The sequence below is a fragment of the Esox lucius genome, chromosome 15 (assembly GCF_011004845.1).
Source record: "Esox lucius isolate fEsoLuc1 chromosome 15, fEsoLuc1.pri, whole genome shotgun sequence".
NCBI lineage: Eukaryota > Metazoa > Chordata > Actinopteri > Esociformes > Esocidae > Esox > Esox lucius.
The window spans coordinates 16,513,370-16,539,824 of NC_047583.1; the positions used below are offsets into that span (position 1 = coordinate 16,513,370).

General features: G+C 40.9%; 1 protein-coding gene and 1 long non-coding RNA gene across 2 annotated transcripts; both read left to right on the forward strand.

The window, feature by feature from the left end:
* Positions 1-95: 95 nt before the first annotated feature.
* Positions 96-3,809, forward strand: LOC105015554. The gene is made up of 4 exons (XR_002197899.2): positions 96-391; positions 1,108-1,190; positions 1,341-1,456; positions 2,041-3,809. It is a non-coding gene; the product is annotated as an uncharacterized LOC105015554 (long non-coding RNA).
* Positions 3,810-4,616: 807 nt separating this feature from the next.
* On the forward strand, positions 4,617-25,246 carry sgpp1 (sphingosine-1-phosphate phosphatase 1). The gene is made up of 3 exons (XM_010878810.4): positions 4,617-5,766; positions 10,859-10,948; positions 20,839-25,246. The coding sequence occupies exons 1-3, from the start codon at positions 4,948-4,950 to the stop codon at positions 21,388-21,390; spliced, it is 1,461 nt and encodes a 486-aa protein (XP_010877112.1). The 5' UTR covers positions 4,617-4,947; the 3' UTR covers positions 21,391-25,246.
* The last annotated feature ends 1,209 nt before the right edge of the window (positions 25,247-26,455 follow it).

The window sequence follows — 26,455 nt, forward strand, 5'->3', positions numbered from 1 at the left end:
GATGCGAGAATAATGGAGCCTGATGATGAAGCGTCATCATTGCCTAGTGAATCTCCTAGCAACAGGAAACATCTGCTTCTGTGAGGACCAATGAGGTTGCAGAGAGAATGGTGTTGTTGATTGTTGCACAGAAAATGATATTTTAAGACCCTAGGAGTGTTGCGTACTCTGAAGGGATTATTAACAAAGATACGGTGACTCTGGGTGTAAAGCGCAAACTTCAGGCAGAGCTTGGAGCGGGCATAATTAGAACAGACGGTAAATGTCGCAGCAACGGACAGTAACTCACCGGACGCATCAACAAGAACTCATTTGCTGCCAAACGTTCCATTTGAAAGGACTACTAATTTGCTGAAGTGGTTCATGGACTGTTGGAGATCACCATAATAAGGTAATTTTCCTAATTGATGTGATTATATTTGATCTAATGTCTAGGGTATTCTTACAAATTGGTTAAATTCCAAACTAATTGAGATAGCTAACAAAAGACACCAATACCGATACCATTATCAACCGCTGCTCAGTCAGTCAGAAACACGCATCCAGGCATATTAATTTCACTGTCATTATGTTTGATTATTTAAATAGGAACATTCACAGTACCCAACGGTGTAACTGCAGTAGGAATTAAATTGCAGGTATTATAACAGGTGTCATTCAACTGAAAATCAAATCATCTGGGCAATATCAAGAACTCTGTTTTTTCTGTGTCTCTGTCTCTCTCACTCTCTGTCTCTCACACACATTGCACACACTAACTACTCATTCACATATTCTACCGAATTTCTTCGTAAATAGCCTTGTCTCGGGAAATAGCATTAGCTGTAAACATTTGCATACAAAACCCAGTTCAGAACAAGATGAAAAGCTTCATATGTTTAATCTAACTAAACCATGGTAAATAATGAATGCAGTGAGATAAAATCTGAGGAAACATTTAGCAAACAAATTAAAATTGTGCAGATTATATTGTCCATGTTTAAATGTGATGTAATACAGATGAAAAGTGTCAGGGTATGACTTTTAATAAATCTTTAACTAGTTTCTCTAGTTTCTATTTTTATCTCTCACTTATTTCTCTCCTTATCTCTCATTCTTTGGCACTAGAGGCCCCTGAAGGCAATGAGAGCAGCCCAAGCAATCAGGACCCTATTCAGACAGCATTTGTGGCTCTGGGCTGTCATTATCAGGTAATGTACCGCGGGTATGATTCCACTTCTGCTGCTGTTATATAATTCTGTGTCACTTCACTAACCACATAATCTCTCCTCACCAATGTGTTGAAAGGGAAAGCTTTGTCAAGGTTATAATCGCAATTTTCCTGATTGTGCTTCAAGCAGTCAATTCCCCATTATAGACATCAAACCATTCAACAACGTCGAAAGTTGCCTATTTCAAGAGGAAATATGCGGAGGAGGAGGATTTACATGGAGACCTACATGGATATTTTCAAAAAGTAGGTACTGCTTTGTTTTGTTTAAATTGCAGCCTCTGTTGTTCTATGACAGAACTACTGTGAATGAGACTTAGAGTGGTGTCTCATAAACACAACCTGTTCCTACAGCACTATGAATGTGACTTAGAGTGGTGTCTCATAAACACAACCTGTTCCTAGAGCATTATGAATGTGACTTAGAGTTGTGTCTCATTACCAAAACCTGTTCCTACAGCACTATGAATGTGACTTAGAGTTGTGTCTCATTACCAAAACCTGTTCCTAGAGCATTATGAATGTGACTTAAGAGTTGTGTCTCATTACCAAAACCTGTTCCTAGAGCTCTATGAATGTGACTTAGAGTAGTGTCTCATAACCAAAACCTGTTCCTAGAGCTCTATGAATGTGACAGAGTAGTGTCTCATTACCAAAACCTGTTCCTAGAGCTCTATGAATGTGACTTACAGTGGTGTCTCATAACCAAAACCTGTTCCTACAGCACTATGAATGTGACATAGAGTGGTGTCTCATTACCAAAAACTGTTCCAAGGGCACTATGAATGTGACTTAGAGTTGTGTCTCATAACCACAACCTGTTCCTACAGCACTTGATGCGTCAGGAGGACCGCAGCTGCATCCTCAAGCTCTCTTTAGAAAAGCTGAGGTTCCTGGAGGACCCTGAGGCCTACCTGCGACGATCTGTGCTCATCAACAACCTGCTGAGGAAGATCCACCATGAGAAGGAGGAGGAGGGGGAGGAAGAGGAGAGGCAGAGGGCCTTTGACAGAGGCCCAGGTTGCCAACGACTGCTCTATCCAGACAGGAAGCGTGTGAAGGTAGTGGTGGCAGACTGCTGCTCTCAGTCCTTTGGGCTTGAAGAGATACCCCACTATCACCTAGTGCCCTACACCTCCCCTACCTGCCTCTATGACCTGGGGACATGTCCCAGCATCTCCCCTGGCCACAGGCCTCCGGTTCTGCTTTACAAACTGGACGATAACGGGTGACTGTGATTTGCTGTAAAAGTCTGTGTAGAAATCCAAATGGACCACGCACATCAATGTAATTGACAGGGAGCAGTTTGGTGACAGAACCCTCTTTACCCTCAGAGCTGCATTCTGTAACCTGCAGCCTGACACTACATACATGCAAAATGGGAGGCTCCTACTTCTCTGTGATTTCTGACAGGGTCAACCAATCAAGTCCAAATCAGGGTCTGTATTCAAAGGGCGTCATTGTCACAGCGTCACTGCCTTTACGTTCTAATGTGAGAGACAGAGATTCCTTGCAGGAATGTGTTCTGATGGTTATTGCTCATGTAAACCTTGAGCATATTCAGGGATACACACAACTCATGCACCTTGCCTGTACCCAAGAAACAGACAAGGTTTGTATTTAGAGGTTTGGATGTCTGCTGTTATGCTTGTGTGACCATCAGACTACTCTGTTGTGTATTTAGCATTTTTCTTTCATCAAACATATCTCTAACGTTAAATAGTGGACTACTTGTAAAACATGATTGAAATGCATATGAAAGATTTTCAAATTCAAATACCACTCATTGAGGTATTTTGTTGAAGAATTAAGCATTCTACATTTGATATAGGGATTTTGGTGTATGTCAACATTCTCTGGACAAATCAATTGGCACAAATGTCTGTGACACTGTAATGCCTTTTTGTTGTTTTTCTGTTTGTAACTACAACACTTTGCTGCCCTCCTGTGGTCAATTTAAATGTGTGAGTTTGAGGGACTGGTGGTTTCAGACAGCATTAAGACAATATTTATATTTTCTTGTCTGATTAAATCAGCTTTGTAGTGCAAGCATCTGTTTTTATGTTGAATCTATTAAGGCCAAGAATTATAAAACAGAACATTATGTTGTTTAATAGTCTCATCTTGACTGTGACAGTTTTATTCTGACTAAATAATGCTTTTTCTCAAAGAGAAAACCCTTTTTAGTGCTTATGTTATTGTCACAACAGCACATGGTTATATTTCAATGTCTGATTACATCCAGGTCAAACAATTCCCAGTTTGTTTATATTTCACTTGTCCTGTATATTTTCAAGTATGTCGCAGGCATTCAATATTAAGATGTTACATCAAAAAAGGAAAGGTAACCATTTATGAATATTTAAATAACTTTTTTTATGTTTGGGACAATGTGAATATCAATTGCTAAGTTTAATTTTTCCTGTATTTGGGAGTACAGATGTTTTGGTTTGCTCAGTCTAAGGAATATTGTTTCACAATAAATGTTTCACAAATAATGACTTAAATGAAATCTGAAATGCAAAAACGTGATAGAATATTAGTACTGAATATATATTTGGAAGAAAATTGACATGTTTCTCATTAAAGATTAGCTACTTGCAACGGATTAAAGAAGCACAATCAATCTGTTTTTTTCCACCTGTTGATACAGCATGTTGCCAACATGTGTAGGACTGATTGATTACTAGTACTTCGAATGAGCTACCATTGGTCAGATTATATTAGAAGGGCTAAGAATGTAAGGACATCATCCTGTTTTACTGTATTGAAGAACTTGTGTGAATCCCATGATCAGAGGTGGCAACCATGATGCTGCCCCAAGGTGTGTGTGCTCAGTCATCTCCTGTAATCCCTGTTCACATGTTGCACAATCAAGACCACCATGTCAGTTTTCATCACTGCCTGGTACAGTAACTGCAATGTGCGGGCTCTTTAGATGGTGTTGAGGTCAGTCTTCTCTACAGACCATTTACAACACACATTGGAGTAAGAAGGCTTAGAAAATCCTTGGCCAGGATGAATGTACACACACTTAGACACAGACACAGACACAGCCTGTCATCCAGTGTTATTATTTAATGATATTTTCATGCCTGCCTGTACAGATAAATCGAATATATCTGCTCTTGACTATAACTGCATCCTGTTTATAATATCGTATATCCACTGATTTGTTATTAATTGTTATATTTGTATATACTTTACTGTATTATTCGAATTCGTAACTAGAAAAGCAAACGTATCGTTACAACCGATATCACATCCGCCTGTACGTGAGTATGTCACCAACAATGTTGATTTGTTTTGACATGTTTACTTAGAAATTGAGAGGCGCGGCCACAGCACCGCCAATGCAAGCGCAGTCGGGTTAAAATCTGGAGTGCGTCATCTATGCGCGCGCGTTCCCGAACCCTTTATAGATCCCTGTCAGTTACGGAGTACTACTTGAGATAGCGGAACAGATCGTGTCAGTTTCAGGAATAGACTCATGTAATTGACAGTGTGTTAACCGTCTTATTATGTCTAATTGTTGCCGTCGATTGGAAAACTTGATTTATTTATGCATTTGAATTTTGAAGTGAATTATATGGGAACTGGCTAGCTATAGCTAAACTGAGTAGCCTAATTACTCTGCCGTTATGCGAGAGCTCCTGCTTGAAAGCTCGCTTCTGTAGATGGCTAGCTAGCTAACGGTAATGCATAGTAAATACACAGTACTCTGCGTGTGAATCAACATGACAAACAATATGTTTACCCAATTTGGACAATTCTGCAATTATCTGCAAGACCCAAATCATGTGGCACGGTTTCAGAAAATATGTGGTGTGCGCGGGACGTTTTCGAAGAATCTTGCGGAGACCAAAGGAGAGGGACGAGCTCACTTCCACAACAACGGAATTAGTCATCTCCAGGGCGAAAGTCAGAAATGTATTATCAACCGAGGCGAAGTGGAGACAACAGAGGTTCGTCGGCAGAGGAAAGTTACCTCTACGGGTAACAATTCAAAACATAAGGGCGTAGACGATACTTCTCCCAATGGGGTAGTGGTCACTCCTGCGGCGGTGCAATCGGTCGGGCACGGCGGGAATGGTTGCCGTCTCCCTGAAGCAGGTGAAGATATCGGAGGACAGGACTTGACACAAAAGCGGGTTACTGAGGACATCAGTCCTTCTAGGGGCACTGTCAAGCCCTTGCGTAAAAACTCCCTGACTGGCGATGCGGGGCAAGAGTTTTTAATCGAGAACAAGTTTTTGTACTACTTGTTCACATTCGGAACTGAGCTTGGCAACGAGTTGTTTTATATCACCTTTTTCCCGTTCGTCATCTGGAACGTGGATGCCTACGTCTGTCGGCGACTGATCTTGGTCTGGGTTTGGGTCATGTACCTGGGTCAGAGCACCAAGGATGTAATTCGCCGGTCAAGGCCAGCCTCGCCGCCCGTAGTCAAGGTGGAAATGTTCTACAACACGGAGTACAGTTTGCCCTCGACGCATGCCATGTCGGGCACTGCCATTCCCTTCTCGCTGTTCCTGTTGACCTACAGCCGCTGGGAGGTAACATATGCTAAATTATTGTCAGACACTGTTGACACTTGCTTTGTGAATTAGGAGGAAGTATCAAATTGCTTCCCAGCTTGGCAATGTTTGCATTTAAATAACAGCTAACGAGGACAATAGCATCAACATAAAAATGCGTCAACATTTTGTTCGTGTAACCTCATGAGTGGTGACCTCACGTTGCAAGTGGAACATGTTCTCAAGGTTTCTTCAGCCTAGGACAGTCATGCAAGCAGGGTCATGTTTCTTGCTTTATGGATTGAGTTTTTAAGAACTTGTGGTCTCTCCCACACAGGCTCGTTATACTGATATTACACAGATCTAGGCTAGCTATGAGAGTTGTAGCTTATTTGATACCAAATTAAATTATGCATGCAGTTGGAGAACATGTATTGTGTTGTCACACAGTCAGTGCAACAATGCTGCTGTTTATCTAATGGCGCCATGAGTGCAGGGCAGAGATTGATGTTTTTGCACTGCTCAGTGTGTTAAAGATAAGAGAGGAACCCAGGCCTCCTGCTGGGAGAGATAAGCCATTCACACCCCCCTCCTCTGCACTACAGTTATGCCACAGACCAGCCCTGTTGTTTCAGATTTCATTCATAAAGATCCAGCTCAGGGCATTAGTCCTAATATGCTCTTCTGTTTAAAAAGTAATGTCCTTGTCCTTTCACACTGACAGTGCATACACACCTAACGTCGGGACTCTAATTCTGCCTTCGGGTTGCAATATTAGTCACTCTTGCTGAATTGCCTGAGGAGAGGAAGAATTTGGGATGTGCTGCAGACCCCCTCCCAACCCCATTTTCCCAGGCCTGCACCAGCAATTAGAGCCAGATGTCTGTGAATGAGGGCTCTGGCAGTGAGAGCAGTGAGAGCACTGCCAGAGGGAGAGGCAACCAAGGTCCTATGCGGGATTGATCTAATACATGGAGAAAAACATTTGCCTGGAAATAGACAGTCTGTGCAAACTTGACAACCATACAAACCAGTTTTACAGCTGTGACTGTACATATTGGATGTAGTAAACAACAGATCACAGAGCTACTAGCCCAGCAGAGCTCCTGCTAAATGTTAGTGTTGATGAACCTCAAGATGCATGCAACGCAGCACTGTACACACACCACCTCCATAAATGTTTGCATGACTTTGCCACGGTGTGAACACACACTAGTGCAGAAGAGATCTGTCCATAGGTGTCTAGCCTGCTGTATTGACCAAACCTCCCTCTGTCCCCCTCGTGTTTCCCAATCTCTTTAGATAGTCATTCTGCACTAGCCAATGGATGCATGACCTTTGGCGTTACACTGAAATATCTAAATCCACCTATGTAAAAAAATTGGCAAAGGACAAGCTAATATCCCATCTCTAATAAGGACACAATTCCGTAGAGTATTTTTACATGACAATAGTTTTATCAAGACGAACGAGGCCAGATTTTTCATCTGAGATTTTTTTTAATTGTGTGAACAGCTGAAAATCCGAATTGTGGCACATTGCCTTTCCAAAGTGTATTAGAGTGGAATTACAAAATATATAGTTGGAAGCAACTACAACCCTGTTTCCAAAAAAGGGACGCTGTGTAAAATGTAAAGAGGAACAGAATGCAATGACGTGTATATCATTGAAACCTTGTATTCAATGGGAAATGGTACACAGAGAACATATCAAATGTTGAAACTGAGAAATGTTATTGTTTCTTGAAAAATATATGAGCACTTTGAATTTCATGCCAGCAACACATTTAAAAAATCCTGGGGCAGGGCAACAAAAGACTGGAAAGGTTGTGTAGTACAACAAAATAACTTGGTGGAATATCCCACAGCTAATTAGGTTAATTGGCAACAGGTCAGTAACATGATTGGGTGCAAAAAGAGCCTCCCAGGGAGGATGAGTCTTTCAGAAGTGAAGATGGGGGGGGGGGGTTCACCACTCTGTGAAAGTCTGTGAAGGCAAATAGTGCAATAATTTAAGAATAAAGTTTCTCAATGTAGAATTGCAAAGAGTTCGGGGATCTCATCATCTACGGTACATAATATCATTGAAAGATTCAGAGAATCCGGAGAAATCTCTCTTGAAGGGACAAGGCCGAACACCAGTATTGGTTGGCCATGAACAGTGAAAATCACTGTGAACACAGTGTGTTGCAGCATCCACAAAACCTCTACCAGGCAAAGAAGAAACCAGATATAAACAAGTTATAATCGAAATTGCAAAATTTACCTAGTTAACAGCCCTAGTATGGGGGTGCATTTAGTGCACATGGCATGGGTGACTTACACATCTGTGAATGCACCATTAATGCTGACCAATATATACAGGATTTGAAGCAACATATGCTACCACCCAGACAATTACTTTTTCAGGCAAAGCTTTGCTCATTTCAGCAAGACAATGCCAAACCACATTCTGCACTTATTGCAACAGCATGGCTCCATAGTGAAAAAAAGTCTGGGTGCTAAACTGGCCTGGCCTCAGACCTGTCACCCATTGAAAACATTTGGCTCATTATGAAAGGAAAAATATGACATAGGAGAAATGTTGAGCAGCTGAAATCCTATATCTAGCAAGAATGGGAAAACCTTTCACTTTCAAAACTACAGCAACTGGTCTCCTCAGTTCCCAAATTCTTACAGAGTATTGTTAAATAAAGAGGTGACGCAACACAGTGGTAAACATGCCCCTGTTCCAACTTTGAAATGTGTTGCATGTTCATTAAAAATGAACATGTATTTTCCAAAAACAATAACATTTCTCAGTTTCAACATTTGATATGTTGTTGTTTGTACTATTTAAAAAAAAAAAAAAAAAAAAAAAAAAAAAAAACACTTGGCTATATTATTTGTGCATCATTGAATTTTGTTTTTATTTGCATTGTTTTTAGAAACTGGGTTGCATAAAAAGATCTCACTGGCACCTAAATCATTCTCCTGTTAGCAGCAACAGCACTTTTTCAGTGGGGAGTGCCATGTTAATTACCAGAACAACATTGTGAGTTCATATATGCCTTCCATGACAGGAGGCTAGCCAAAGCGCTGTTCACTTTTGTTGAGCCTTATCACACATGTAGACCAGGGAAAGTTTGTCATTATACAGTATGAATAAAAAATAGAATTTACATAATATGTAACATGTATTTAAATGAAGCACAATTGTTGTAAACAATCTAAACACCCTCTTGTCTGTGAACTAAGTTAGATATGATCAGTGTCACCGTGTTGCAGCAGGTTTGGGCATCACTCTTGTTAATTGTTAAAGTCATCACATGGATTTTACCTCAAGGTTTCAGTCTCACCAGATTAGTGGGTGGAAGGCTTGAGCGGTGAGAGAGGAAATTTGACCCATATCGAAATACTAGAGACACAATGAAGTGGAGGAACAAAAGGCTTTCTTCAGCATGCAAACCTCAGCAATCCTCTCTTCTTTTATGTATGTACCAAATGCAATAGATCTGACAAGGTTATAATTTTAGGTTTTGTTTTGTGTAGAAAAATATTATAATCCTTCTGTGGCTGAACATAGTATGTTTGACTTAGTTTTGAGTACTTGCTTAAAGGGTAGGTATTTTGATATTTTTTTACTGACTTAACAGGGAATTCAATGACTTTGTAATTAAGTTGTTCAATCTGGTTACCTATCTTGCAACTTCATTACAAAGTATTTGACTACACTGAGTTGTCTAACACCAAAAACAGTTATGTTGTGGGTTTTGACAAATGTCAAAACTTTGGAACTACCCATAATGGACTATTGTCCACACCATAACGAGGATCAACTGAGTACAGCAATATTAGCTAGCTTGAGCTGGATAATGTTAGCAACTAGCCATAAACTTTGCTGCTTGGTTCAACTGTGCCCTTTGAGCTTCTAGATAATTGGAATACATCTACTTTGGACAGGGAAGGTAGCTAGCTTTCTTTCCGGCAAAAGTACTTACTGGACTAATGGGAGAGGTTTTCACAGAATGGTACAAAGCTCCTTCTGGCTCTCCCACTGCATTAAATACCTGTATATTCTGTATATCTTAAAGAAGTCTTCAATTACTCTCAAATAAAACAATTTTGAAAATCGGACTAGTGGAGTCACCATTTGCAGTGTTCAAAATTAGGATGTTTTACCATATCACAAAGCCTGACTCTTAGTGTATCCGAGGGGTGCTTGTTTTCTGTTCTAGTTAGGAAACTGTGGTCACCTGAGGTCCCAGGTCCAAGTAACTGGGCGATAATGAAAACCAGCAGTAGTCAGGGTCCCCAGGCTTGGAGTTGAGAACTATACTTCCTTACTCCACACTTGACCTTGGAAGTCCTACAGGCTCTAGTTTTATCTTATCTCGACTGTGGCCAGGTGCTGCAAAATAAAACTTTGGGAAACTAACTCGGGTCAAAAACGAAATGCATTTTGCCCTTCACTTTTGTCTGAGCATGTCTGCAACAATATCAACACTAATCTCTTGGTTGAAGGTAGAGGAAAGATTAACTGTATTTCTCCTTATTTTGTAAGAAATATACTATTTTATAAATGCACAATTCTCTATTCAAGCAGCAAAGGTACAGCTTGAATATACAAATGTACTCTTCAAGTGTCTTTTCACGTTGCGCAAATCCCAAATGAATGCAAGGCAACATACAGTATTTAGAGCTTTAAAAAAGCACAGCTGCACCTTAGTAAAACAACTTATGTTGGTTAAGACTCAATTGTTTGACTAGTTGTTCTGCACCTCTGATAAAATGCACGCTAAACAAAGACTTTAATCAAATCTGTGGTATTAATGTTATACTAATTCAAGGTTTGGATTTGTTTCTGAGTGTTGACACTAAATTAATCTCCAAACTGTGGAAAACTATAGTAGATTCACTATTAAAAACCCTGCCCTTGTTTGTTTGGCTTATTTACATATTTGTGTTAAGGGTATAGAACACCACTTGAAACTGTTAGTGCTGCAGGTAAGCCAGTAAGGGAACCTGTGATGCTGCATATAAGCTGTCATTATATCCCACCCATATTATTCAGTTTTACATTTTTTACTGGGGATCCTAATAAGATCTGATAACCATGATTTTCTTTTATCAATCTCTTTCTCTCTCCACAGTATCCCTTCATGTTTGGGTTCTTTTTGGCAATGTGCTGGTGTTTGCTGGTTTGTGTAAGCCGCATCTACATGGGCATGCACTCCATCCTGGTAAGTCTTTGTTACTACATTACACAAATATCAACCAAAGTGTCACCCTCTCATCTAGTCGATTCAGGACTTTTTACCACTTATGTCTTGACAGCACTTGAATGTGATACGTAGCTGGAGTGAAACTGTATCCAAACGCTAATGTCACCTTGTCCTGTGCTTTGTGCTCGACTACTTGTCTCTGCTTCTATGGACTCTGTAGGTTATTGATAACTCTGGATTGGACAGTAAAATTTATATTAGGAGGTGAGATGAGCATAGTGATTCTGTGGATCAAATTATTATAGGCATTTGAGGTTTGAGAGAGATCTAAAATGTTTTTTTTGGCCAAATAAATTACAGTGAGTGAGCTGGTGTGCAACCAGTTGTCTTTAGAAGTCACATAATTAGTTGAATGGTGTCCACCTGTGTGCAATTAAGGTGTTTCACATGATTTCATATTAAATACAACTGTCTCTAGGCAGTCCCACAGATGATTAGTATAACTATAAAGCTTTGTGGCCTTTGTTTGCCACAAACCTAAAACACAATTCATACCAGGAAGTAATGTGGTGGCAGCATCATGCTATGGGGATACTTTTCTGCATCAGGGCCTGGAAAACTTTTGAAGATAGAGGGCAAACTGGATGCAGCAAACTACAGAAATATTCTGGAAGAAAATCTGCTGTAGTCTGTAAGAGACCTGAACTTGCAGCAGGTCATTGACCCCAAACATACAACTAAAGCCACAATGGAGTGGCTTAAAGTCTGGAGTGGCTCAGTCAAAGCCTCAATCCAAATGAGAATACGTGGACAGTTGAAAATTATTGTTTATCAAAGGACCCCGTACAACCCGACGAAGCTTGAGGAATTTTGCAAAGAAGAATGGTCAAAAATTGCTGTGTCCAGATTTGCAAGGCTGGTACATACTTAAACAAAAACATGAATGGCTGTAATTGCTGCCAAATGACCGTATACCAAATATTGACTCATGGGGATGAATACTCATGCAGTCAATTAGTCTCTGTTTTGTATTTGTAATTATTTGTAATTATCAGTTGTTCTATTTTATTTTTCATGTTGACATTGTGGACCTTTTTTGAGTTTGGTGGTAAAAACGTGAATAATTAAATACATTTTGATTATGTGGATAAGTTCAAGTGGGGTGGATACTTTTGAGATCCACTGTATGGCAGGTAATCTATGTTCCATATAAGCTACCTACTGCTGCTGCTAGTGACCCTGGACTTCAAAGGGACTATGAAAGAGATTGTTGTCATTCATTTAACATCATCTACTCCTCTGTGATTACAGGGACTCCATGATTATCAGAAATCCTCCATAATAGGAAGTAAAGGAGAACGAACTAATCCCGGCACCAGACGGGCTGAACAAAATGCTTTGGAATTGAAATAATATTTTTATTTATGCATAGTTGCTGAACATTGCACCAGTTGTCTCCCAAACAACCTGCCACAGCTCCATGGGAATTTTTGCAGTCTGGTAGTTCTACAATGGACAGTCTTTAGGGGTTTAGGGAAATGAGAATATCACGGTTTCAGTGTAAATATTTGCCTTTGTATTCCAGGACTACAAGTATATTCTTATAAACAGATTCATTAAATGTATGTACAAGTACATTTTGAGTACTTAATACTGAATTTAGTGCATCAAGGTACATTTTTAGGGAGTTGGTGTCAACTATAAAATAATTCTGGAACCCATAACACAGTTGGATGTCCTTCAAAATCATTCCCTGTAAATTTTTCAGAGCTTCATATATTTAGAGCTTCATAAGAGATCTGGGGCTATTCATAAGAGATCCGGGGCTATTCATAAGAGATCCGGGGCTATTCATAAGAGATCCGGGGCTATTCATAAGAGATCCGGGGCTATAGCCCGGGACACCCAGGCCTAACTACGCCACTGCTGGACAGCATCAGATTATTTTTCTTTCAACTCCATGTAGGTTTTTTATTTTACACTTTATATTGGATTTATAGGAAACCTTATAAATATCTCAGTAGACAAGCATGACATACTGTTCTATAGTTGTTCTATTATTACAGAATTTAGGTAGTTAAAAATAAAAATTCAAAATGCTTTTAACATGTCATCCATCCATCCATCCATCCATCTTCTTCCGCTTATCCGGGGCCGGGTCGCGGGGGCAGCAGTCTAAGCAGGGATGCCCAGACTTCCCTCTCCCCAGACACTTCCTCTAGCTCTTCCGGGGGGACACCGAGGCGTTCCCAGGCCAGCCAGGAGACATAGTCCCTCCAGCGTGTCCTAGGTCTTCCCCGGGGTCTCTTCCCGGTGGGACGGGACCGGAACACCTTCCCAGGAAGGCGTTCCGGAGGCATCCGAAAAAGATGCCCAAGCCACCTCAGCTGACCCCTCTCGATGTGGAGGAGCAGCGGCTCTACTCTGAGCTCCTCCCGGGTGACCGAGCTTCTCACCCTATCTCTAAGGGATCGCCCGGCCACCCTGCGGAGAAAGCTCATTTCGGCCGCCTGTATCCGGGATCTTGTCCTTTCGGTCATGACCCAAAGCTCATGACCATAGGTGAGAGTAGGAACGTAGATTGACTGGTAAATCGAGAGCTTCGCCTTGCGGCTCAGCTCTTTCTTCACCACGACAGACCGATACATCGACTACATTACTGCAGAAGCTGCACCGATCCGTCTGTCAATCTCCCGTTCCATCCTTCCCTCACTCGTGAACAAGACCCCTAGATACTTAAACTCCTCCACTTGAGGCAGGCACTCTCCACCAACCTGAAGTGGGCAAGCCACCCTTTTCCGACTGAGGACCATGGCCTCGGATTTGGAGGTACTGATTTTCATCCCCACCGCTTCACACTCGGCTGCAAACCGTCCCAGTGCATGCTGAAGGTCCTTTTAACATGTCAATAAATGTTCAATCTCTTTTCTTTACTGAAAAAAAATATTCCAAGCTCATGTAAAGCATTTTTGCAAGATATGGGTAGGCTTTCTTGTGGCTGCAATTTTGGAGAAAAGCCACTACTGTACCTTCAGGCTTATCTCACACACTAGGCTTTAACAGCATTACGCTTGCTTAATCCACTGAACATGTAGAAATAGATCATAATACTCAGCTGACACGTCTTTCAGCAGACTAAAAAACAAGCAATGTTGCAGGCTTAATTTTGATTAGTTAAAGTTTTTTGATAGGCATAACTGCATTCACACTGTATATTTTTATTCACTGCCTAGTTATCAGAGTGAATTCCGGTGATACCTGATTCTCTTATTGATTAATATTGAAGAAGGGCAAAACATTTTATGTACAGTGGATATAAAAAGTCTACACGTGAACAATACAATTGTATTGTATTGTAAAAAAAACAAACTGAAATCTTTGAGTGGGAAAAATTTAAAATTTTAAACTCACAATAACCTGGTTGTGTAAGTGTGCACACCCTCAAACTAATACTTTGTTGAAGCATCTTTTGAAGCATCTTTTTGGGTAGGAGTCTATTAGCCTGGCACATCTTGACATGGCAATATTTGCCCACTCTTTTTTGCAAAAGTGCTCCAAATCTGTCAGATTGCAAGGACATCTCCTGTGCACAGCCCTCTTCACATCACCCCACACATGTTCAATTGATTCATGTCTGAGCTCTAGCTGGGCCATTCCAAAACGTTTATCTTATTCTGGTGAAGCCATGCTTTTGTGGATTTGGATATGTGCTTTGGGTCGTTGTCGTGCTGAAAGGTGAACTTCATCCTCAGCTTTCTAACGGATGCCTGAAGGTTTTATGCCAAAATTGCCTGGTATTTGGAACTGTTCATAATTCCCTCCACCCTGACTAAGGCCCCGGTTCCAGCTGAAGAAAAACAGCCCCAAAGCATGATGCTGCCACCACCATGCTTCACTGTGGTAATGGTGTTTTTTGGGTGATGTGCAGTGTTGTTTTTGCACCAAACATACCTTTTTGAATTATAGCCAAAAAGTTCAACCTTGGTTTCATCAGACTATAACACATTTTCCCACGTGCTTTTGGGAGACTTGATGTTTGTTTTTGCAAACATCAGCCGGGGTTGGATGTTTTTCTTTGTAAGAAAAGGCCGCCATCTTGCCAACCTACCCTATAGCCCATTCATATGAAGAATATGGGAGATTGTTATCACATGTAGCACACAGCCAGTACTTGCCAGTACTTCCTGCAGTTCATTTAATATTGCTGTAGGCCTCTTGGAAGCCTCCCATACCAGTTTTCTTCTCGTCTTTTCATAGATTTTGGAGGGACGTCTAGTTCTTGGTAATGTCTCTGTTGTGCCATATTTTCTCCACTTGATGTCTCCACTATGTTCCATGGTATATCTAATGCTTTGGAAATTATTTTGTACCCTTCTCCTAACTGATATCTTTCAACAATGAGATCCCTCTGAGATGCAACTAAGAAAATGTCAGGAAAATCCTACTAGAACAGCTGAACTTTATTTGTGATTAATCAGTCACTTTAAATGATGGCAGGTGTGTAATGACTTCTCTTTAACATGAGTTTGAATGTGATTGGTTAATTCTGAACACAGGCACATCCCCAGTTATAAGAAGGTTTCCACACTTATGCAACCAGGTTATTGTAAGGTTTTTATTTTTCATTTTTCCCCTTGAAGATTTCAGTTTGTTTTTCAATTGAATTGTTCACATTATAGGTTACATTAAAAGTGGAAAAAGGTCTGACATGATTTATCTTTGTCTCATTCTTTGACATCGCAAGAACCTGGCATTTTAACAGGGGTGTGTAGACTTTCTATATCCACTGTATATATATGTACAGCTCTGGAAAAAATTAAGAGACCACTGCACCTTTTTCTTTCCTTTCCAAAAAAGTTGATCTCTTAATCTTAACCCATCTGTTCCTCACTCAAAACCTTCCTTTTCGACTTTTTTGGAAAGGAAAGTAAATTTCAGAATTTATATTGTAATGCTTTGAGGTCTAGACTCAATGGTTCAGATCAGTCAATAAGCAACAATGCTTAAAAAATGCCATCAGCACCACCAACCACTGCTAGGAAAAAGAATGTGGTAAGCGAACATGAAACCTATAGCCAGAAACTTTAGAATCAAGAACGTTTTTTTCTGTTATGTAACATACCAGTCAGCTCAGCTATAGCAGGCAGGAGGCCCATCTGGAGGGTAGGACTAGTCATGGTGAGGCATGCTGTGTGTCCTGATATCAATCCCACAATGTGCATCTGTTTCCAGTTCTCCCATTAGGCTCCAAGGGGTAATGTTGTCACTCACTGGTACAATGTCATTGGTCTTGTTGACTGCAGTGTTGGGTTTGACTGTCTGTCGTCCGGGCACCCGTTGCTGGGGTGATGCCTGTTTCTTGTCTCAGTCCATGGAGCTGACTGACAGAGTGGCATAGAGCACAGGACCAGGGGCTTGGTCAGTAATTACCCAGCCCAGCCTGTTGGAGTAACACGGTTTAGCCTCTCCTCTCTGTAGCCTCAATGACCTCCTTCTGCACACCATTGATCTGTGTCTGTCTGTAAAGGACATGGGGGTTTCCAGCTCATAAGACTTTAATGGCAGAGCTAATGCTGTTAATGGGGCTTAATGCAGTGTCTGGGGTATGCTATATCAGATGCTGTATGGGGCTGCTGGAGTGTAAGACAGACTTACCAGGCATCACTGCTAAATGAGTTCTCTATTAACTTAAAATCTCATCATGCCCTCTTTTCTTACACAGGAATGCATTAAACTGTAGCTCAGGGAGTGGGTGTACATATGCTCCATGTTCAACATCTGAGAGGCAGGTCCACCAGGCCAGTCTGTCAGTAAGCTGGGAATATATGGTCATCTGAGTAATGAGGACAATGATCCTATTAAGTCATTTAAGTTTCTAATTGGTAAAACAAGAGTCTCAGAAATGAAGATTAGGCCCTAAAGAGATGTTAGGATGTGAGTTACACATTTGCTACCCTCCTGCCAGACCTTTGGACTCACTTAGAGCATAGGACACTAGGGTGACTTTCATTAAGGTTTTTTTATTTTATACCTGCACTCTGGATTAGAGTAAATGCTAAATTACTAAAATGTAAATGTCACAGCTTATTAGTAAGTGGCTTGTGGGTTGGTAGTTCATTGTATCTTTCACTGTAGCCTTTATGATTCTTGGTTTAGGGGTAAAAGGTTAAAATAAACACTGAGTAGCAATAAATGAAAGCTAGAGTAGTGTCAGTACAACATGCATCAGGGTCTCTCGGTTAAGCCTAGTTGGACGACTGCCTCAGAAGTGATAACATTCATCATATAAAGGTGATAAAGCATTTGTAGGGCATTGATAACAATTGAAAGTCCAGGTAGCAGATAATGGACCTTAGATATTTGTGTAGTTGTAACTGTATGTTAACTAATATACAATTAGCAATTATTTGTTAGTTTATTTTAAGGATAAACCCAGAATATAAAATCCTCAAAATTTAAAATGTAATATTTTAAAGCAAATTAGCCATCTTTACATATGTAGCTACATATTAGCTGGCAATTTTAGGCTTATATTTTCTTAAGTTTGATTTGTGAATTGATGCTTTAGAAGAATGGGCGGAGCTGCTTTCACCTGGGCGGAGTTGCTTTGCCCAGGGCGGATGTGGATAAACATCAGGACAATTAAGGCACCTTTGTTTTTTCTGCGCCATAGATGACCAAAACATTATAGTTCATCATTCCATTTTATTTCACAGCTAAGTTTGTATGCCAATACATTTTTTCCCTCCACACTTGCCATCACTCAGGTACATGTTGATTGTTTCATCGGTCCACAATATGTTTTTCTCTGCAAGTTTCATTTCCTCATCATATACCAAGCAGTTGATTTTGGAACGCTTAATGTTTTGGCTAAGTCTCTAATGGATTTATTCTGTTCTGCCTATAGATGGCCAAGTTGACTTGCATGTTGTCAGACACCAGTAACCAACTCCAAATGCAAAGCCTATAATCAAGACAAGACATTGCGAGCTCTCTTATGCATGCACCGATGATGCAAACAAACACACCTACTTAATCATTTACAGCTGTGGAGCAAATTGTTCCGATACTTTTGTTATATTTGAATCGGAGGACTGCATACACAATGGGCTGCTATTTCTATATCGTTCATCCGATACGGTTGAAAATACCCTCAAATTAAAGCTGACAGACTGTTATAACCCCATCATCATGGTATACTTACAGACTGCCCTGTGTGATCCTCATAGAGAACAGGCCTTAATAGTGCCTCTTTGGGAAAGCTTCACCCTGCCTCCAATACTTCCCAACCAGACTCCTTCTGAGCAACAGCCAATGAAGCTGTCCGTTTCAGGGCTGCTCAGCTAGCATTCCAGGGCGGAACGTGGCGCACCTTAGCAGCACGGCTTGCAAGGCACTGTCCAAGTACTGGCTTAACACACATTGTGTTTCTCAGACGTTATTGTTGACTGTTGTATGGTATACTCGAGTGGCACCACGGCACCTATGAATTTGGCTGTAGGTCAGTTGGGCTTTCTGCTGGGCACTCGTGCTTTTGGGTGTCCCTTATTACTGTGCTCCAGGCGGTTCAGAGCGTGGCTGCATGCCCAGATACACCTTAATGTTGCACGAGTTTACCTGCTTGAACCTGCCAAAAGTATATTTTTTTGTCCTAAAGATTTTGCCATGCAAGTCTTACTACACAGTACAGTGAAACTGAATAACCCATTTCATCAGTTACTGATCGCTCAAAAATTACACTGATAAATGTTGCCGTTCTAGTGATAATTTAGTTGTGCCCTTTTGGGATGCATTAATTTCTCACATATTCAACTCTTACCCTACAAGGTCTGGTGCCTGCTGGTTTTCTGTTTACCTCATTATCATTGCTCCCACCTGGTAACCCTGGTCTAAATAAGTCCCTGATTAGAGGGCTCCAATGAAAAAACTGTAGAACCGGCTTTGATGTCCAGAGTTGAGTTTGAGGACCCTACAGTGTGCTTTGGGTCCCCTGGACGCTTTAGATGACCCTTTGTGGTGTTGACCTCTCGTCTGAATGACTGACCTATCAGTGGTTAGCACATTTCTGTATAACACAGGTATAACACCCTGTAGGTCTATGAAATGTAAATATTTTAATGAGGATCCATTACAGATCTTTAGAAACGTTTATACTGTGGTCAAAAACATCTGAGTTAGGCTATTTATTATATATCAGCAGTTTAATTGCATGTAAAATAATATCCTGTAGGGTGACATCAATACATTATTCTGGGGGGAAAAGTGCTGTCTTTTAGAAAAATGATTGCTTTTTTATCTAGGTTTAGAGAAATTACTGTGAATCTTACCAAACTGTAATGGCAAGATATTTGGTTACCATTAGTGTACATGGAAATGATGTGCAAATCAGATGCCAGATTAACTTTACATTTTAATGTCCAGTGTATTTGAGTGTAGTATATGTGTCAGCACTAAAGAGTAGCTCTTTTTTAATGTATTTTTTTATCTATTTGACTTAAGCAGATAGATGGCTTGAGGACAGAGGAACTTTCCGGCTCTTGTTGATTCCTGCAGTGCAGTAGCACCTTCTGAAGCACTTTAGGTCCTCTTGCACTGGTGCTGATAGGCTTGGTGTGGATACATTCCCCATATTGAGGATGATAAAGTCACTTTCATGTCTTCACAGATGACTGGTTGTGTACAAACCATGTTAACTCCATGTACATCTGGATGCAGAGGAACCTAATGTTCTATACCTGCTCTGCTTTTGCACAGTCTTAGTAGTCCACTATTAGGCCTTTTGTTTTGCAGACATTGAGGGATTGTTGTCTGGGAAACGCACTGTCAGGTCGCTGAAATGCTCTCATCTTTATCAACCATCTTGATGATGGTGTTGGAGTGTTGTTGCTTTTCATTCCTGTCAGTTCCGTTCTTGTGTCATTAATATTGAAGGGTAATTGTTTACTGTGAATTTTCCTAGTCGTTATTGAATAATACAAACAGTTTACTTCCTCAACCACTTTCACTTCCAACTTTCATACAGAATTTATATTTATGGACACAGTACAAGCATTACTGAGTCATAAGTGCATTGTCTTGTCAGCAGGGGGAAAATAAGTTGGCCGGAAAGTGCTTCTTACTGCTACTTCCCCTTGAAGCTAAGAAGGCAGCATGTTTGGCAAAACATTTTAAACCTCTCTGAAATCCTACCATTTTAAAGAGTACCTAAAATAAGTCCATAGCCTCCAGAGTCCCTTGTCACTACAGCTCTGAAAGTGATTTTGTAACGTTACCCTGCAGCGATTCTTCAACATGAGGGTGTCACAGGCTGAGGTACAGTGGCCACCAGGCCAGGGTGGGTTAAAGACAGACAACATGGACATGGGGACAGAGCAGAAAAAACCGCAGGCGAGTTTGTAAATAGTTAACTTGCGTTAAAGGAAATACTGCTACAAACTATCCCCCTGGGGCACTTAAAGGGGACGTACTTCAGTACATTTCTTCTGTTCAAATCATTGGTCTGAAAGGACTAGCTGCTAGCGTTTCTTCAGGACAACCTGGCAAAATTAGCCACTGTGCTAGGGACCGAGATAACAATATTCATTAACAAAATCCCAAATCTCCATATCAGGCACTTTAAACAGTGTACAATTGAATTTGCCACCATCCAATCACAATAGAATTTGACAAAGAATTACATTTATTGGTTGGACAAGTAATATATGACCTTTGTCAATAAACCTCTTCGTCTAGGTGAAATTACTAAACTGAAAAAACATTGTCTGAACAACACTTGACAACCTGTCATCTGGATAAAGAAATGTATGTCCTACATGTCTCACATGATTCGGTCATATGAATGGACGTGTTAGTGCCGTCTTTATACCAAACATGCTTTCTAATCTTTCTGTGGCCGTTGTTGTTTCCAGGATGTCATTGCAGGCTTCCTGTACAGCCTCCTGATCCTGGTGGTGTTCCAGCCATTGCTGGACCTGATCGACAACTTCAACCTGACATACCGCTACGCGCCCCTCCTCATCATCTCCCTACACCTGGGCATGGGCCTCTTCTCTTTCACGCTGGACACCTGGAGCACCTCGCGGGGCGACACCGCTCAGATCCTGGGCACCGGCGCTGGCATTGCCCTTGCTTCGCACCTCAACCACTACCTGGGACTGATGCCCGACCCCCCACTGGACCAGCTGCCCCTGTCCAGCCCGCCCCTTAGTGCAGGTCTCCTGGCCGTATCCATGCTACGGTTCTGCCTGGGCATGCTGGTGCTGTTGGCCACCAGGTCCTTGATGAAGGCCGTCACCATCCCCCTGGCCTGCCGTTTCTCCGGCATCCCCAGTGGAGATGTGAGGGAGGCCCGTCAGCACATGGAAGTGGAGCTGCCTTACCGGTATATTGTGTACAGCACTGTGGGCTTCAACACTCTCTTCCTGGTGCCCCTGCTCTTCACCTTCCTGCCACTGTCCTGATGGGATGTGTCTTCTCATCTAAAACCAGGCCCTTAGGAACAAGACTCACACCCGACATGTAATGTACCTCAAACGCCCTCACGCCACAAGCCCTCACCCCTGAAAACTCAGCTGGCACCATCCCAGCAGCACTCAAAATAAATGTTGTGTTTTATGAAATCTCTTGCTTTCAATCAGAAATTCACCTTTTATCTCAATTCCTCAGATTTTCTGGAAATGCAATCATTATTTTAGCGAAGTCTAGGGTCTTCAAAGTAAGTTATGGAGGGATCTTTCTGTTCCTGAACCATACATTTTCTATGCTGAGGACTTGGGTAAAAACTCTGCTTTTTTGTACTTTGAAGAAAGTCTAATATATTCTGTTGAATTCAGTGTATTTCCTGGTTGTGCTCTCATTTTTCTAAAGGGCTATTTTATATCTATTGTTAATTTTCCTTGTCTATATTTTGTAAATGAACCCCACGGATGTTGAGGTTTGAAAATCCAGATTTAACCCTGGACTGATGGGAGAAAAGCCATGACTAAGCACATATGATGCAGCCGCGTCACTTAGTTACAGTGCAATATATAGATTTATTGAGGACATTGTCCTTATAGATCATTTGAGGGTTTCAATTAGTGACCACGACCTCATCTCATTGCATCAACTCTGAGCGACATACTGCTTTTTGTCACACTGCTTACTCATACCGAAAGTCAGCTGGGACCAACACACTTAGAGAATGCTCCTCTGGCTAACAACTAGAATTAGCTGGCAGGCATGTGACCTGTTGAGAGAAGTTGCTAGAGCACATTCACTGGTCATTCCTCTCACAACCCAGACAGTGCAGGGCCAATTCACACCACCTTTTCTGGACATCCGGGTCACAGCTGGTACCGTACAAAATTCACACCACCTTTTCTGGACATCCGGGTCACCGCTGGTACAGTACAGCACGACCAGGGAACTTACCTGGATAGCAGTTCTGCAGGTGCACTCCTCTGCAGTGTCTTAGACCGCTGCGTCACTCTTACAGACCAGTGGGACTGTTTTGATTGGCTTAGACACACAGCGAGGAACATCCTGTAAAACAGGATGGGATGCCCCTGACTGCAGTCACTAACTTCCTGTGGTCCGTCTCGTGATTGGATGGGGCCAAGGGGAGCTGAGAGGATAACCCAAGGGTACAGGCACAGTTCTGACAGAGAGGGGAAAGGTCAGAGCTAGGCTAGAAACAAGTATCGGAGCTAAATTCTGTTTAAATTCAGGTTCTGGTCCTCCCATGATAACAAATATTATTTGCATTCACAGAAAATGTTTAAGTTTAACTAGAAAGCCCTCAGTGAATTAGCTGAAGATATTTTATCTTTCAATTGTACTTCAATGAACACTTTGGCATTTCTTTCTCTGTCTGTTCTGTGACATGCTGGTGCCAGTCTAAAACTGAAGTTTCCCCTTTGCAGTGAAAATACTGTATTGGAGCCCTCTGCTGATGTTCACACCAATACACATTTACATAAATCATTCCTTTTTGGAAAATCCGTAAGGTTCCAGAACCACCTGTCAAACAACGGAACACTGTTGCCCATGGGGCAGAGGCTTAATAGGAAGGCCATGATGTATAGTGGTAACAGAATATTTGGGAACCCTTTAGAATGTTTTGTATTTCTGCATACCTTTGATATAATTTTCAACCAAAAAACGGTTTCACCTTTTCATTTCCTGAGCAATGGTGAGAGCATGTCAGCGTGTTTTGTTTTAGCCACACTCTATGCCACTCTGTCCATTTCTCATTCATTGATATTCATGTTTCTATCAAATGTCCAGTCTTTGTTAAGATTTATTTAGAAGTTCAGAAGAATATTAACTTACTACAAAAAGGAAAATGTTGCGGCACCAACCATTTAGTGTCGTTTTATAAATGTGGGAGCTCTTAGCAAAATGCATGGTCCAATCACAAATGTATTTACCAAGTGTGTAGATAAGAAATGCAGTGTACAGTGTCATGCTAATAAACTGGGACCAAATGCTAATACCTTTGACTATTTACTGAGTTGAGCTAGAGGTAAAATTTTTAAACATTTACATTAGAGAGAAAATGAATGTTGGACCTATTTGGTAATTTAGAAACAAAAAGGTTCAGTTGTTTTTGTGATATTTTTTTCTCTATCAGGTTCTCTTTATTTTTAGGACAGATATAGATCAGATCCCATTTGTGTCAAATGTATGCAGAAATAAAGCAATGCACCAGGGTTCCTAAATGTCAGAGCATTCTGTCTGAATACACAATACGTGAAATGAAATATAGATGTCAGTGGGTTTGTCAGTATAAATGCACTGTTCCCAGAATGCACTGTTGTTGGTGTGCCTGTCAGTCTGTCTGTCTGTTGCCCTGTTGCCATGCTTGTCTTTTTGTCTCTTGCATTGTTGGTGTGCCTGTCTTTCTGTTTTATTCCCTGTTGGCATGCCTGTCTGTCTATTGCCCAGTTGGTATGCTTGTTTGTCTGTCTGTTGCCCTGTTAGTGTGCCTGTTTCTTTTGTATGTTGCCCTGTTGGTGTGCCTGTCTGTCTATCTATTGCCCTGTTGATAGAAAGTGGTTAGGCGACACTGGTGTAATATGTCTTTTGTCTCAATGGGACCTGTTTTTTTGTGTTTTTCTTGTCCTTTTTTTTCCAGTGAGAAAGAAGGTCACGTTTTTGTATTTTATTTAGACTTTTTGTAACCCGAACAACACCGCACAGAACTCTGACCTGATGGTCATGTGATCAAGCACTAGTCTTTTTATTGGCAAGGAAGTTTGTCTGCAGATGGAAGGAAGATAATGCACATTGGATTGATACTGATTGAAACCTCAACTTCCTGATTACGCAAGTAGTTATTGTTTTCCAGGCGGAAGGCCTGGAAGTCCACCTTAGAAACTATTTTAAATATGGTTAAATAATGTGTTGTGTATTTTGCCTGTGCTATTTCAAAGAATTTAATCTTGCTTTCTAACGTGATGTTTTCAATGATATTATTGTTTTTTTGTGCGAGTTTAAGCTAAGATAATTACTTCTATTATGACTGCTGATGTGATCCTTTTCTTTTTCTAATTTTCAACCAATTGTAAATTGGTCAATGTTCTGGCTGTACTGAAGCTTTAGTTGAACTCTGTTCTTAATACCCTTGTGCCTTTACTGTGGTTGATGAAGGAGTTAAAGTTATTGGGAGCTATTGAATTGGAGATTGATGTGAGACGTAAGTGTTGTTGGGTCCAACATAATTCTGTTTTAATTCTATTAAAAACTGTGTGTTTGCTTTTGCACTTGTGACCATGTATTCATTTGATTGACATTACAATTTTAGTACAAACAGTATTTTTGTTACGTCATACCATGCTGTTTAACTTGTTTATTTTTTCCTTCTGCTTCTCATTTTTAATTTGAAGCATTTGGGTTGTTAGTTTCTAATTTGTTAAACTACATAAAATACTTGCATGACAGAATCTTACATATTAGTGTTTATGATGCAATATATATCTTTGTCAAAATGCTTGTTTTACAAAAAAGAATCCACTAAATATAACCTTTAGCTGCCAATTTTATCTGTATTTGCTGTTATGTTTGTGAAACTAAGATTTGTATCAGTCCTGAAAATTATTAATGTTTCTGTTTTTAGATATGTTTCAGCAAATATCTGAGCCTATATGAAATGACAAATCATAAAAATGGTAGGTTATTATTTTTACAACCTTAAATATGTGTTTGTTCATATTTATTGAGTTCAATCCTTACAATTCTACAAGGCACTGATCTGTCTGACATTAAGTGACATAATTAAAACAAACTGTTCACTTCTGTCTTTTCACTTTTGAAATTACAAAAAATAAAAAAATACATTTGGTCACATTTGTCTGTGGGGTTTCATTTGGAGTTTGCTCTGGTTCCGTCCAACCACTTGTTGTTCAGGTCACGTAGATGGTGGTATGTCTTTCTCCAAGTTTCCACTGTGTTCTGTCATGGTCAGACATCAGTAAAAACGCAGTTGGCCCAAGATAAAATAAATATTTCTCTGCCGCCTAGCATGTTGATGCATGCAGAGCGTGTCGGTCTGAATCAGGCTTATTGAAGGCTTTGGAAATGGAAAGAGGTCTTGGTGTCTGAGGAAAGGGTGCCCAAACAAAGATCTGTTTGCCAATGTGCATATCCTGAGGATTTTTTTTCAGCTAAGTCTGTGAAAGTGGTTATGCTTAAACACACCAGATGCGATGTTATCTTCCTGAGCCGAACATCTAGGAAAACTTTCTGGGCTTCTGGAGGAAGGCCAATGGAAAACTGTGCTTGTATTACTGGCTTTGTAGTTTAGTCAGACTTGCCAAACTGGAGGTCCAGAGGTCCACTGGCCTCAGGGAAAACTTGCTCTGGGCTGAGCTGACAAGCCCCCCCCCCCCCCCGTCTCACCTCCCGTGTATCTGAAGGCTGCTAGTGGCAAGGACATTCTCACCTTAAACGGACAGGCATGTAGTGGAAATGTAATCTGACCTGGTTATAACCTTATCCTCTCTTAGTTCTGTTCCTCCTGTTACGTTCTCAGACTTATTAGAGTGCTGCTGTATGTATGTTTCAAGGTTGCAAGTGTTATCTGTCTCTCTGACTGGGTGATATCTGTTAAATATAGTGTCAGCCAATTACATTGTATCAAGACGTGTTCTGTTTTCATACTTTGTTCTTATGTATTCCTTTGCTATGTAAAAAAGCCACTGACCCTACTGCTGTTTTAGGAACTCAGACAGCGACTAGATGACCTCCCATGCATGTAAACAAAACTCAGCTACACACCGTGGTTCCTGGTGTCAGCGCTCCTTCCACAAAAGCTTACAGGCTCTGCCAACAAGGTACAGTCTAGCATTCTGCTAACCTGGAAACCATGACTCACTCTGTGTACCCCCTGACTTGACAATCTGTTTCACGACTGTTAGCGGTTGTCTGTAATTGGGCTTCCGTTGTGTTAATAGGACAGCTGTAACAGAATGGCTGTGTGGAGGGGACAGAAAATGTTGTGTTTCTTGGTACATTCCTTTGGAGTGAAAGACTATATAGTAAATG

What these genes read in the sequence shown, in the direction of transcription:
- sgpp1 (XM_010878810.4), top strand. Translation starts at nt 4,948, where the DNA reads ATGACAAACAATATGTTTACCCAATTTGGACAATTCTGCAATTATCTG. An exon ending in TGACCTACAGCCGCTGGGAG is followed by an intron (nt 5,767 to 10,858) that starts GTAACATATGCT and finishes CTCTCTCCACAG; the next exon opens with TATCCCTTCATGTTTGGGTT. An exon ending in TGGGCATGCACTCCATCCTG is followed by an intron (nt 10,949 to 20,838) that starts GTAAGTCTTTGT and finishes TGTTGTTTCCAG; the next exon opens with GATGTCATTGCAGGCTTCCT.